The sequence below is a fragment of the Sminthopsis crassicaudata genome, chromosome 6, assembly GCF_048593235.1.
Source record: "Sminthopsis crassicaudata isolate SCR6 chromosome 6, ASM4859323v1, whole genome shotgun sequence".
Lineage (NCBI taxonomy): Eukaryota > Metazoa > Chordata > Mammalia > Dasyuromorphia > Dasyuridae > Sminthopsis > Sminthopsis crassicaudata.
Genome location: NC_133622.1, coordinates 199,944,726 through 199,958,710, shown reverse-complemented (window position 1 = coordinate 199,958,710; position 13,985 = coordinate 199,944,726). Strand labels below are relative to the sequence as shown.

Below are 13,985 nucleotides of genomic sequence, written 5' to 3'. Positions count from 1 at the left end.
TTAAATGTGGGGCTTTCTGAGAGCACCATTAAGTCCAAATGAAGCCGTGCACCGTCAGGGTCAGTCATGCTTCCAAACCAGATGCCTAATGAAGCTATTTTCTTTCCTTCACATAGGGTCACATAACACACATGTGGAAAAAGCCAAAGGAACTCACTGCTCTATCTCTTTCCGATATCTCTCGTTCTCTTCTGCAGCCTTCTGAGCAATTTCCTTCTTCCTCCTGAGAAACAAGTGCAGGTTGGCATCTTTAGAACACCTTATGTTGCTCTAATTCTTAACGTGAGAAGAGTATCAAGCTCTCTTCTTTCAAGATTTTCCTCTGGGGATCCTCTGGGCAGATGCAGGCTTTGGAGCTGCTGGAAGGCAGACAACTTTCCAAATAAGAAAAGTCAATGAACTGTCATATATGAAAATGAGTGGGCTTTGGTCCCATCACCTAAGACCCAAAGAGGGGGTCTTATGGGTCTAGTGTAGGAGAAGGGAGACAGGAAATAGCTTGCAGGCTATTCTCTGCAGTACAGAACTTAATTCAAGGCTGAAGTAAATAGAGATGCCTGGGACCTTGGCTCATTCAAGGAGGCTAAAATCTCCTTCCAGAGATGCTCTTCTCTGCATGGGTCTGGTTAATTATGCCCCCTGGATAGCAGAGAGATAGATCAAAGCTTTTTAAATTGTGGTTCAAGACCCTTCATAACTAAATGTGAGAGTCATGAAATTATGATTAATTGTATGGTAAATGTTTGATTTGTATACCTATTTTATATATCTGGGGTTGTGTAAAATTTCTCAGGTGAAAGTCGTTCATGAGAGGAAAAATTTAGGAAACCCTGGATTAGATGACACCTCTCTTTTATGACCACTGACAAACCAATGAACATTACTCAAGAGAGATGTTTGGCTAAAATCTGGATATTCTTTATCATGAATTCTTTCTCCAAAGGAACCTAATGCCTCCAGATTAAGTTTCTAATAGAGTTGGAAGAAGGGAGAAGAATATTTTGTTTTCTTTTTATATTTCTAGGGCTTTACACAACATAGGAGGTACTTAATAAAGACCTTCATAAATGTTTAACTCATTGTTGATTAAATAAGGCAGATCCATTTTTGATTGACAATAGAGCTGCAGAGGGTAGTGCAATAATCTGGGGATTTAAATTAATAAAGAAAAGAAAGTCAAATAACTCAGGGAAAAGAAATTTTAGCTTGTGGCTGTAAGTAAAAAAAAACTACTTGAAAAGGGAAAAATAGGTTGATTTCCAAACAGACAAAGGGTATGAGCAGACAATTATTTCTTAAGAGAAGAAATCCAAGTGATCTATAATCATATGAAAAAATGCTTCAGATAACTAATAATTCAAGAAATGCATATTACAGCACTTCTGAGGTTATATCATATACTAATCAATTCGGCAAGGTTGACAGAAAAGGAAAATAACAAATGCTGATGAGGTTGTAGGAAAATAGACCCAGTGATGCACTGTTGATGGAGCTGTGAAATCAGTCCAGCCATTCTGGAGAGCAATTTGGAACTATGCCCCCCAAATTACTGAACTGTGCACACCCTTTTATCCAGCCATATTATTGCTAGGTTTATACACCAAAGACATCAAGGAAAAAGGAAAAGAACTCATTTGTGTAAACAAATATAATAACTCTTTTGGTGATGGAAAAGAACTGGAAACTAGAGGGATGTCAACCAACTAGGGAATGACTGTTCAAATGATGGAATATGAATGGAATAGAACATGATTGTATTCTAAGAAATAATAAAGGGACTGCCCAGAAAACCCCAACAACCTGAAAAGACTTGTATGAACTGACGCAGTGTGAAGTGAGCAGAGCTAAGAGAACAATTTGTACAATAAAAACAATGAACAATTTTGGAAGAACACTGATTGACATAATGATCAAAAGTGACTGAACAACTGATGGTGAAGGATTCTGAGCTTCTGGACAGAGACAATGGGAGATTTATTTTGCTTAAGTTGGAATGTTTGTTAACTAGGATGGGGTGGATGGATAAATAAAAGAGGAGTACATAACAAAAGTCCAAGCCCCTGTTTTAGTCCCTGGGCCCTCAGTTCTCACTGTCTCTCTTTCTCCTGCTGCTCTTGGAGGATTTTATTGGACTCCATTGCCAAACGCTTCTGTAGCATTAGCTCTTGCCGATCCAGCTCCCGCTGCCGCACTTCTGCCTGTCGCTCCCGCTCCGTCATGAAGAGCTCCCGGCCCTTTCAGTATAAGAAAAAATTTGTTCAATTCCATGGTGATCAGAACGCCTTTCTTTGTTCCCAATTCCCATGGGCATTCACGCTACCCCTTTTTTCCTTCTTTGAAATCTTTTCATTGACTCAAATCCAGGGGATAGGATAGGGAGGGACAGAAGGATAGATTTAAGCCTTTGAGCCATGGAGTTGTCATCAGTTTTATTTATGCCTGACTCATCATTACCTTTTCCCTAAAACCTGATCTTCCAAACTTCCCCATCTCTAAAATGATATTGCCATCTTTCCAGTTACCAACATTTAAAACAGTGGAGTCTTATTTGATTTCTATTCCTCCTTCAGATTTTTTTTATCCTTTATCCATTCTGATTCTAAACTCTTGCCATTGGTTCACATCTATTCCCTTTCCTCTCCTCTCCTACTTCTACCTACTTCATGTAGGCTTCCATCTACTTCATGATTTCATTATTTCTAGCTCTGACTATTTAAATAATCTCCTAACTGGGCTTTCTGCCTTTAGGCATTCTCCTTTCAATCCATCCACACGGTGGCAGAATTTTAGCTGTGTTCTGAGCATTAAGATTTATAAATGACCAAGTTTGACCCTCTGATATAATGTAAGCTTCTTGAAAGCAAGACTATTCATTTCTGTCTTGATATCCTCATTACCTAGCATGACATATAGTAGGTGCTTAATAAATGCTTGTTGATTGATTCAAATTCAATAAATATTTATTAATTGTCTGCTGTGTTTATGCCTGTTATGTTGGATATTGGGGATATAAAAATAGCTGTGATTCAGACTCTGCTCACCAAAGACTTAAAAGCTTAAGGGATAAAAGGCATGGATAAAAACTATTATGATACAGAAGAAAAAGAGATGAGTACAACAAAAGGCCAGTCAAATGTGATGAGAAATATGGAGAGGGAGAGATTATTTTTACTTAGAGAGGGAAGAGAGAGTCTAGGTGATCTCCTTCAAGGAGGGGCTGGTATCTGAATTGGGCCTTGAAATAAAGCAAGGACTTTAAATGATTGAGATTCAAGGAGGCATGTGGGATTTCATGAGCAAAATCATAGAGTTGGGAGAAAGACAAGAATAGGGAAAAGAAAAGAGATTCAAACTTGCTTAGAACATATAATTTGTGAAAGGAAATACTAGGAAATAAAGCTGGAAAGATGTGTGTGAGCCAGAATGTAGAGACAGATAGAACTCGAGGATCAGGATTTTACTCTAGTTGGTAGGCAATGGGGAGCCATTGAAAGATAGTATAGATCACTATAGTGCATTAAGAGAATTACTCTGGCTAAAGTTGAGAAGGTTGGTTTGCACAGGGGATGAACTAGAAGCAAAAGACCAGATAGGGCACAGGCTCATTAATTGAGGTGAGAAAAGGAGTTTTATTTAATAAGGATGATTATGGTTGAAGCTTAGGGAAGGGGAATTATGTGATGGATATTTTGGAAGCATAATTCATAGGATTTAATTCATTGTATTCATAGGATTGGAAAATTCATTGAATATGAGGGAATGAAAGAGAAGAAAAAGATACAACTAATACCAACATTCTAAACCTGCAGGACTAGAAAAATGGTAGTACCATTAGCAGAAATGGAGAAGTTAGGGAGAAAGGTTTTATAAATATGATGAGATAGGTGTGGGATATATTGAATTTGGGGTACTAGCATGACCTCCAGATGAATGAATGAATGTTGATATATCCAATTAGGTAACTGAACTGAAGGTCTGGAAAAGTAGAGGTAAAGATCTAGATAGGTATGATTTATAGAAGTGATCATTGAAGCACATGAGATTACCCAGGGAAATAGTGAAGAAAATGAGGAAAAGAAGACCTAGGACAGAATCATGGGGGAATGTCAAAGTGTATGGGACAAGACCACCCCATTTTCTTGCTCAAAAATTTTCAGGGACTCTCCATTGCCTACTGAATAAATTATAAATTCCTGATACTGGTATTCAAGATCATCCATCATCTAGTTCCAGTCTTATTTTGTCTTAGTTTTTCCTTTTTTGTTTGCTTTTTGGGGGGAACAAGTTAGTTGGGGTCAAGTGACTTGCCCAAGTTCACACAGCTTGTAAGTGTGAGGTATCTGAGCCTGGACTTGAACTCAGGTCCTCCTGACCCTAAGGATGGCGTTTTATCCACTGCTCCATCTTGCTGCCTCTCATCTTACTCTTTTTACATTCCCCATGTTTCAGCTAAATTAGGAGACTCAAACTCAATATTCCTTGATCAAGACCTGCCCCTCACATACCTTTCTGCATTTGAACCCAGCACCCCACTCCTCACAAGCAGACTTCTTCCACATCTCCTTTCTTATGATCACCTTCTCTTGCTTCAAGCACAGGTGTCATCTCTTCTAGAAAGTCTTTCCTAATTTTCCTTAATTAGAGGGGATTCTCTTGTCTTATAGCCATGAGTCTCTCAGCCTAATTTGATCTCTACTGTGCCCTTAATACTTTCTGAACTTTATTATAGATATTTATACACATATCTCTTCCCTCCTTAGACTAGACAATAAGTTATTTCAAGACAGGGACTCAGTGGCCTTTTTATCACTATTGCCTAGTACTTAGGAGATACTTAAGAAATATTGGCTATTATTGACAAATTTCCTTCTCTGACAATTGAGAGTCAATTCACCCCAGGTTAATGAGCCTTCCAATTGGTATGGTGGGGGACAACATTGAGCCCTTGGTCTGTTTCAATGAAGACCCTATTTAGCTGTGGAATGGAAGGGCAAACTTTAAGTAAGTTCTATTGGGAATTTCTTCCCAAGCAGCTCTTTCAAGTCAGACAATTTCCCAATAGTTACACCATGAGGAACGTGGGACTCCAGGGAAGGACCAAGCATGGGGAACACTGGGTTATTTTTTGACTTACAGCTCCAGCTACAATGGAGATGGTCAGGCTTCGACTACTTTTTAGCACGTTCACAGCCTGCAAAGATAGAAGTATGGTCAGCTAAAGTCTAGTAAAGCAGCTTTCCCTATTAGAGGCAAGGGACAGGGGAAAGAGGGGAAAGGATTAGAGATCTGAAGACAATTTCATAGGGAGAGACTCCTCTGGCAAATGAATCTCACCTCTTTTTAGTTTTGTTTTATTATTAGCTTTAAAAATGATGTGTAGTATTTGTTAGTTTTTTGGGGGAAAATTGAACAACGTGAAATGGAAATTCATGTTTTTATATTGAATCCTCTTTGCAGGTTATGCTATGTACATGGAAATTTAAAAAAATCTTTTTGTATTTAAGTTCAAAATGAATAAATTTTTAAACAATGTTTATAGCTGTTTTTGACATGGCAAAGAATGAGAATCTGAGATAGTACCCATAAAATTGAAGAATTATTGAACAAAGTATGAGATACACTCATAAAGATATATATGTCCACACATATATACATATATATGTATATATCTTTCTCTTTGTGTATAATATGCATACATATATATATATATATATATGGAGAGGTGCATATACATTATAAAATACTCTTGCATCTCACCTCTTTGTGATCCATGTTGGTGAAGTCAATGCCATTTACTTCGACAATTTGATCTCCTGTCTTGGGAAATAAAGAAGCATAATCATTGTGAGAGTCGGTAGTATAAAGAAAAGCATGCTGGATTCAGTATAAGGACCTGGATTCAAATCCTCACTACCAGAGTAAGTCAGTATAAGTCTCTGAGTATCCTTCTTTGTAAAATGAGGGGGTTGGATAAGATGGTCCTTATAGACTCTGTTAATTCTGGATTTTGTGATCCTGTGTCATTTGTAAACTTTACAATCTTCTGATTTGGTAAATTTCAGATGCTCAGAAAATGGGCTTGGTGGTGACAACATAAAAGCTAATTCTCCTCATTGTATCTTTAGCATCAGGAAGAAGCTTTCCTGAAGACTTAAGATTTCAGTTCAATGCCCTTCACTTCCTCCTTGATTCCAGAGACAAATGGAGCTGACCTCCAAAACATCTCTCCCAATTACTCATTCATACATGACATTCTGAAATTAGAGATTATTTGGTTTAAGATTATGTCCCCTTTTGACTTTGCAAAGTTCCTTAATTTAGGTGCCAAAGATCTGGCATCACTCCAAACAAGCAAACCTGTAATTGAGGTACCACCAGCTGGTGATGATGTCCATGTCAAGATTCTTAGTATTCTTTAATCAAAGTAATTTTTTTTCTTTTTTTCTGAGACAATTGGGGTTAAGTGACTTGCCCAGGCTCACACAGCCAGGAAATGTTAAGTGTCTGAGGTCACATTTGAACTCAGGTCCTCCTGACTTCAGAGCTGGTGCTCTATTCATTGCACCACCTACCTGCCCCTAATTAAAGTAATTTCAAGACATTCCTGTTTAACATGAAAACACCCTTCAGTAGATAGTATTTGGTCCCTGCCTAGCCCATACACTTCAAGGTGACTGAGATGTCTACATTTCCTCCCCAAGGTCAGGCTGTGAATGGGCAAAGGTAAAAATAGACTTATTAGGTGTCCAAAGGAGGAAAAGGCATTATCAAACTGGAAAAGACTATGACAGGAAGGGATTGGAGGAGAACAATTTTGTCCCATTCACAGTTTTATGGAGATCGGTCATGGAGATGTTGGACCTAAGTGCGGAAAGTAGGGCTGGGGATGCTCGGGTGAGGGTGCAATCACTCACCTCTAATCCAACCTCTGCAGAGAGGGAGCCTGGCTTCACGTTGCTGATAAAGATGCCTGGCTTCTGGGTGGGACCACTTGAAATGCTGGCACAAACAAATCAGAAGGGCAAGATGAGAGCTGGATCATCTCCTCTAGATAGTCCTGCCTTCTCTCTACCCAGCCTAACCCGCTAGTCACCTGTCAAATTCATCTCTTAATATTCTCAGGAATGGTCATCATCAGCTACCTCCTGGATAATCATTTGATTGTTAGCCTGCCTACTCCATGTGTATTAAACACATACATTATCTCCTATGTATCTGTATCCCTACCATAGTACTTAGTATAGCATTCTGTACAAAGCAGGGTAATGTGTATGTGTGTGTGTGTGTGTGTGTGTGTGTGTGTGTGTGTGAGAGAGAGAGAGAGAGAGCGAGAGAGAGAGAGAGAGAGAGAGAGAGACAGAGAGAGAGAGAGACAGAGAGACAGAGAGAGAGAGAGAGAGACAGAGAGACAGAGAGACAGAGAGAGAGAGACAGGAGAGAGAGAGAGAGAGAGAGAGAGAGAGAGAGAGAGAGACAGAGAGAGAGAGAGACAGAGAGAGAGAGAGAGAGAGAGAGACAGAGAGAGAGAGAGAGAGACAGAGAGAGAGACAGAGAGAGAGAGACAGAGAGAGAGAGAGAGAGAGAGAGAGAGAGAGACAGAGAGAGAGACAGAGAGAGAGAGACAGGAGAGAGAGAGAGAGAGAGAGAGAGAGAGAGAGAGAGAGAGAGAGAGAGAGAGGGAGAAGGGAAGGGGGATGGCATATTGCCATCCTTTTTTATTTGGAAAGCAGTTACCAGAATGTGGCACAGGTCTGGGAGCGGAAAAACCTAACTTCAAATCTCGGATTTGAATTTTAGAAAGCTACGTGATCTTTGCCAAACAGTTCACCTTTCCGGGCCTTCATTTATTCACATATAATGAAATAATACCAGCACTCTCCACCTCACAGGATCAGCACAAGGAAAGTCCCGACAAGCCTGAACAGTTACATAAATGTGCCACTATTATTAATAGAAAGTTCTGTATAGATGAAATTGCTCATCTTGGTGTTTAGGCAAAACAGTAAGAGCTAATGAGAGAGCAGACTTGTGTGGGGGATAGAGTGATAAAATGGAATCCTCACCTAAAAATACAGTCCGTGTGACTACTACCCACCTGCATCCCAAGCCTCGAGAACCAACCAGGCTGATGAAGATTTTCTTTTCTCTGTTTTCTCGACTCCCAAGAGAGGGCACAACACCCCTCCCACCCTGTAACAATAGAAAGAAATGAGATATGGGGTACTGGACCTGTGCCATGCATATGATCTCATAGGAGAAAGGCAGAGTCTATTCAGGAAGCTAGCAAGGGGTCCTTGCATCTCTTCTCTGAAGAAATATAATCTCTGAAGAAAATAATAAATGCTTTCTTATCTATCTATCTATCTATCTATCTATCTATCTATCTATCTATCTATCTATCTATCCATCCATTCTCTTCTAAGTCTGTAGCTGAGCTATATTGCCTACTCCAAGCATCACCATCTCTACAGGAACATTAATTTGATTAAGGACCAAGTTGTACATATCTCAGTCTGGATAAAAAGTTCCCATAAGGTGGGAACAACTTATCCAAGTTGGGGTACACAAGGAATAAATCTTCCCCAACTTCACCTAGTTCTTGGTCCCTGGGGCTCAAATCCAATAAATGTATTCTCTAATCCAATAAAAAGGACCAGATAAAGATAAAGAAATCCATTTCAGGCCAAATCACTCTCTAGTCAATCATGACCTATATTAGGAGATCGCTGCCTTAGTCCCTATTTTAAGGGGAGGCATTATACTTCTTACCCCTGATTCTGCCACAAACTGGTCCACAAACTGCCATTTGAGAGACTCATCGGGAGAGCTGAGGGGCAGAAGAAACATGATAATTAGACAGTGGCTACTGGCATGTACCCACCCCTGGGACACTCCTCCCCCACATCTGGATACCTTATAGTCCACAGGTTATCTCTGAGGGAATGGGATGGTAGTGGAGCTGGTTATGTAGCTGTCAAACTAATTCAGAATAGAAACATCCTCCCTTGCCCCCAGTATTTCCTATGAGACAGTGTCAGAAAGCTAAAGGCACACACTAAATGCAAGAATGGGGGTTGAATAAATGTCCCTGGACAATGGAGAGTAGGAGGCCTGAGGCAGATCAGAGATAGGAGAGCAGGAGACAGAACATCAAGGCTGGTTCTCCACTCACTTTTTCACAGGGATCATTCCAATGTCTGTAGGGGAAAAATAAGAATAAGGAAAACAATTATCCTCCCAATCTCCCTCCCTAGCTCCTCACGGCCCAATCACTAAGATGCTGCTCCTCCCCCCAGTTCCAGCACTGACTGTACTCACGCCTCACTTTGATGGATACAGTCTTCTTGGTTCGGATAAGGTTGATGATTTCCTCATGCGTACAGGAGGATATGGAGTATCCATTGATCCGGACGATCTCATCACCAAGCTTGGTGGGAGAGAAGGGGAAGACGATGGATTTGGGAACTACTTTAAAAGGGATTGGTTGGGAAGGCCAGGGGGTGTGCCACATATGTGTCTCATAGGATCATTCTGTGGAAGGGGCTTCTCTATGACATAATGCAGCCTGATCTTGTAGCAATGAATACCTCATGTTCAATGAATCAAACTACACTGAATAGTGCCTCTGTACATTAGGGAAGGCTAATAATTCAATTTATCATAAAACTGACAAAGTCTGGCACTGGAAGGGATCTTGAACATCATTCCATAGTCCTAATTCACTGTATTTTAGAAGGATGCTCTCCAAACCACCGCATAAAGTAATCTTGTTTTAAAAAATCCTTCCAAGGGCAGCTAGGTGGCTCAGTGGATAGAGCACGAGCCCTGAAGTCAGGAGGACCTGAGTTCAAATCTGATCTCAGACACTTAATGCTTCCCAGCTGTGTGACCCTGGGCAAGTCACTTAACCCCAATTGCCTCAGTAAAAAACAAAAATACCCTTTCAGCTTTTCTAATCTTCCCAAAGAAGATATTTCCTTAGTTTCTATCGACAGTTCAATTTAATTTATTAAGTTTCTTCCATATTCCAGGCATTATACTAGACCCTGAAGACAGAGACAAGAATATCAGCCTCGAGAAGCTTACATTCTATTGGTTACATCTGATAGTTATACCAATGGTTATATTGGATTTACAAACGGTAGCATCTTAGAAATATGGGAATGGGAAATTATATCAGGAATAATAAATGTGAGGAGGGATTGGAAATCTCTCCTTAAACTCCCTAAAAGTATTCTCAATGCCTCAGGGTAGGAGCTCTTAGAAGGCACATAAGGATTGCTGACTCCAGATTAATGAAAAGGCTGAAAATTCAATTTATCATCAAATTGACAAAGCCCAGCGCTGGAAGGGACCTTGAAACATCATCACGTGGTCCTAATTCACTGTATTTTAGAAGGATGATCCTCAAGCCACCCCAGGTAGAGAAGCTAATCTTATTTAATTTAAACATTGAATGTTTCAACTCAGGATTTTTAACCTAAAGAAGAAAAGATTTGGAGGAGAAATGATATCCATTTTCAAGTATCTAAAGTGAAGTGATATGGAAGAGAGGTCAGGCTTGTTTCATTTAAGACCAGAGAACAGCCCTCACAATAACAGAGAGAAGACACAGGGAGCTGAATTTTGGCTCAAATTAAGGGGAAACTTTCTAACAATTAACTATTTGCAACCAGAATGGATTATTCCAGGAAACAATGAGTGCCCTAGCACTCTAAGTTGTCAAGCCTGATTTTTCCATGTTATCCCTAAATATAGTTCCACCATCTCCTTTTTGATGTGGACCATTTCATCTCCATATTCTTGTTTGCAGGACCCTTCTAGTGGCCTTGAGCTGTGCTCTCCAGCTCTTCTGACTCCTAACTTTTCAGAGGATGGGCTCCTTAAAGAACTTGAGAGTTGCTGGTTCAGCTAATGCAGCCAGAGGCCTTGAAGATGCCCAAATTTCTTCTGGGATGACTAGTTGGGCAGGGATGAGGAAATACAATTGGCACCAAGCCTGACATGCTTGTATTATCTCTGATTATTTTACCAATTTGGGGAACCATAAAGAAATTAAGTTACCAGTCCTAGATCATTCAATAAATTAGAATTGTTTGTGATAGGGATATTTGAAGGATGCTGAGAGGCAGTGCAGATCAAGTAGTAAGAAAGCTGACTATGGACCTAGATCACAGTGGAAGCTTACTTCTATGTGACCATGGGTAAAATTTCTTAATCTTCCTAGACTTCAGTTCTTTCATTTGTAAAATGAAGGGATCAGACTAGATCACTAAAAGCAGCTCTGGGTCTATGATCCTATTATCTCTACATTAATATAGTGATGTCCCTGAAAATCACCGTAGAGAAACAGTCTCTGGTGGAGCCATGGGAAACAGAGAACAGAAGGGCTGAGCCCTGCAAGCTTGCTCAAATACAACCTCCCAGGAAGAATTGGATAAAACTCAATATCACTGCAAGGGATGAACTTGTTACTTATCTGAGAAGCCTCTGCTGCAGCCCTCTAGCTGAGTGTTGAGTTCACTGGCTCCCCTACGCTTGACCCAGAAACATGAATACCCAGCAAGCTGAAACTCACATTTTCCAAACTCCCATTGAGTTCTCCTCTGCCCTTTCCCAAAGGAAACTTAGTCCACGATCCCTAGCCAGACTGACTCTCACGGTATCCCCCCACCCATGCCAGCTCAGGTTTCTAGATTAATTTTCTCTTGTACTTATTCTCATACACCCTGGGAAAAGCTCTTTGAAGAAATGCCACAGATATGAATATCTGAGAAAGCGGGACAAAGAGAGATGGAACATACTCGTTCATAAAAGGCCTTGAGCTTGCCAATTAATAAGCAGAAAGACATCAAGGACAGTCGAAACTCAGAGTTTCAGCCTCTTGTCCCATGCTTCAAGTGTCTGATGAGTAATTACCCTGGGAAGAGAGCTTAGTATGGAAATCAAGGGGGCCCTGGGTGATGTTATGATAGCAAGTCATTATGTCTTTTCTCAGACCACATTTCTGGTCTAGAGAATGTGCTGGGATATAGGGAAATAATGCAGGGGGTGAAATTTCAGAAGCCGCTGGCTTTACGATGAGACAGCGATTTAGAACAAAGCACCGTCTGTCAGCTCCAGGCTCTCACTCTGGGCTCCACGGTATCTTGTGCCATCTGGTTTGTGAGCCACATGAAGCCCCTGCTTTAGCTGGCCTGCCAGGGGCCCTCAGACATTACTCAAAAACTTTCCTGAGAGCTAGGAGGAAGTCTGGGGGTCTCTTTTATTTTTAGGCACAAGGTACAGCTCTCTGAGGGACAAAGCTCAGAGCTCCATCCGTACCTGGGAGGGTCCATTTGGAGCAGCCATGAAAGGTGGGCCAGTCCCTCAGCAGGCTCTACAGTCACTGCTTCCAGTCCTCAGTTGCACCATCCAACCTTATGACACTTATGAAGAACAACACTGATTTCTAAGAGTCTGGACAAGCCAGCTGAACTGTTTTAAAATAATGACCCTGCTAGGGGATGAATTAATTCTGAGCTCCCTTCTCCAGAGTGGGGACAAAGGTCAGCTCAGAGCTGTACCCAAGGACTCAGTCAGAGGCTAAATTCAAACTCAGAACCTGTTGGATTTTAATAGTCCTGAACAAATAGATAGCTGGGAAGTTCTAAGGTCCACGACTTACCAGGGTCTCTCCTCACTCACCTGGAGCCCAACATTGTCTGCTTGTCCTCCTTTGATGAGATGGGATATGAAAAGGCCACAGCCAAATTCTAGGCCTCCACGTACACTAATGCCCAGACCTTCAGGGTGCGTTCGGTCTAAACGTACCTCTTTTAGCTTCCTATTGGAGAAGACAAAGATGTTCAATTTGTCACTCCAGAAATGGAGATCTCGAACACGGCCTCCTCTTCCTTATCCAGCAAATGTAGCTACTTTTCCTAGCCTTCCTATCGAGAAGACCCCTTGGTTTCAATGACTGAGCCCTTGCCCTATTGGACTCCTACATCACCCTACCTTGCCTAACTTTCTCAATTCTGTCCCCACCTGGAACGCCTGGGTGTCAGCTGGTCATATTCCACCTGGTGCTTCAGTGGGATCAGAGGCCGGACGGCGTCAAACAGGGGCAGGCGACTGGGTTCGTTGATCACCAGTTTCAGGTCGCCCACCAGCACAGAGACATCCATGGCCCTTAGAAAAGATGCAACAATAGAGCATTTATCGGGTACTCTTTTCTGAACATTGGGGATATAAATGTAGGAAGCTAACATTCTGCTATCAGATGAATGCATGCTGGGGGAAAGTGGCCAGGTAGGAGTGTTTTAGTAATGTTGGCTATATTGTTATTTTCAGGAACAGGAACAAAGAGAGAACAGGATACTAACTGTCCTTTTCTTGAGGATGAGGGATGCTGATAAGTCAGATTAATGTAGTACAAAGGAGAAATGGAAAGGGAAATAAGTCTAATGACCTACTGAGGTGATCTAACTTGTCTCTGTGAGCCTAGTGTAATATAATGTATATTATAAAATTAATATATACTATTTCATATCATATAAAATATATATCTATGTACTATGCATTATACCTATATATCTATATCTATAATATACCAGATATTATATATATATAATATAAATGTGATACATGTCACATTATATATAATTTTTTAAGTAGGTGTGGAAGGGGAGGGGTTTATAGGGATGGTCAGGTAGGTAACTAAAGAAAAGCAGCCAGTCTGAGGCCCTGAGCCACATTCCTGCTCCCAAGACAACCTCTATCCTTCTGACACCTTTGTCCCAATACTTCCATGAAGAGACAAGTCTGAATGATTACCAGCCCTTGATTCTCCTGGGGCTGTCCCAGCAGGTTTTGTGAATGTGGAAACAGTTATAGAGCCCAGATGGAAACTGGGTCAGGTGATAGGCAGGTCTGGCCCATGGAAACTGGTTGCCAGGGCTTAAAACAATAAGGAGGGCTCACTTCAGGCAGCAAAAAGCCCA

General features: G+C 41.0%; 1 protein-coding gene across 3 annotated transcripts in view; it reads right to left on the bottom strand.

Annotated features, from left to right (window-relative positions):
• The window catches only part of USH1C (USH1 protein network component harmonin), a 61,518-nt gene that overhangs the window by 36,506 nt on the left and 11,027 nt on the right, over positions 1-13,985 (bottom strand). For all 3 annotated transcript variants that reach the window (XM_074272329.1, XM_074272330.1, XM_074272331.1), the window contains exons 3-13: positions 13,030-13,173; positions 12,688-12,826; positions 9,319-9,427; positions 9,173-9,197; positions 8,770-8,827; positions 8,096-8,190; positions 6,915-6,999; positions 5,758-5,817; positions 5,135-5,191; positions 2,092-2,234; positions 158-223 (exon numbers count right to left, since the gene is read on the bottom strand). In XM_074272329.1, coding sequence (XP_074128430.1) covers positions 158-223; positions 2,092-2,234; positions 5,135-5,191; positions 5,758-5,817; positions 6,915-6,999; positions 8,096-8,190; positions 8,770-8,827; positions 9,173-9,197; positions 9,319-9,427; positions 12,688-12,826; positions 13,030-13,173 — 981 coding nt within the window. The remainder of the gene's footprint in view (positions 1-157; positions 224-2,091; positions 2,235-5,134; positions 5,192-5,757; positions 5,818-6,914; positions 7,000-8,095; positions 8,191-8,769; positions 8,828-9,172; positions 9,198-9,318; positions 9,428-12,687; positions 12,827-13,029; positions 13,174-13,985) is intronic.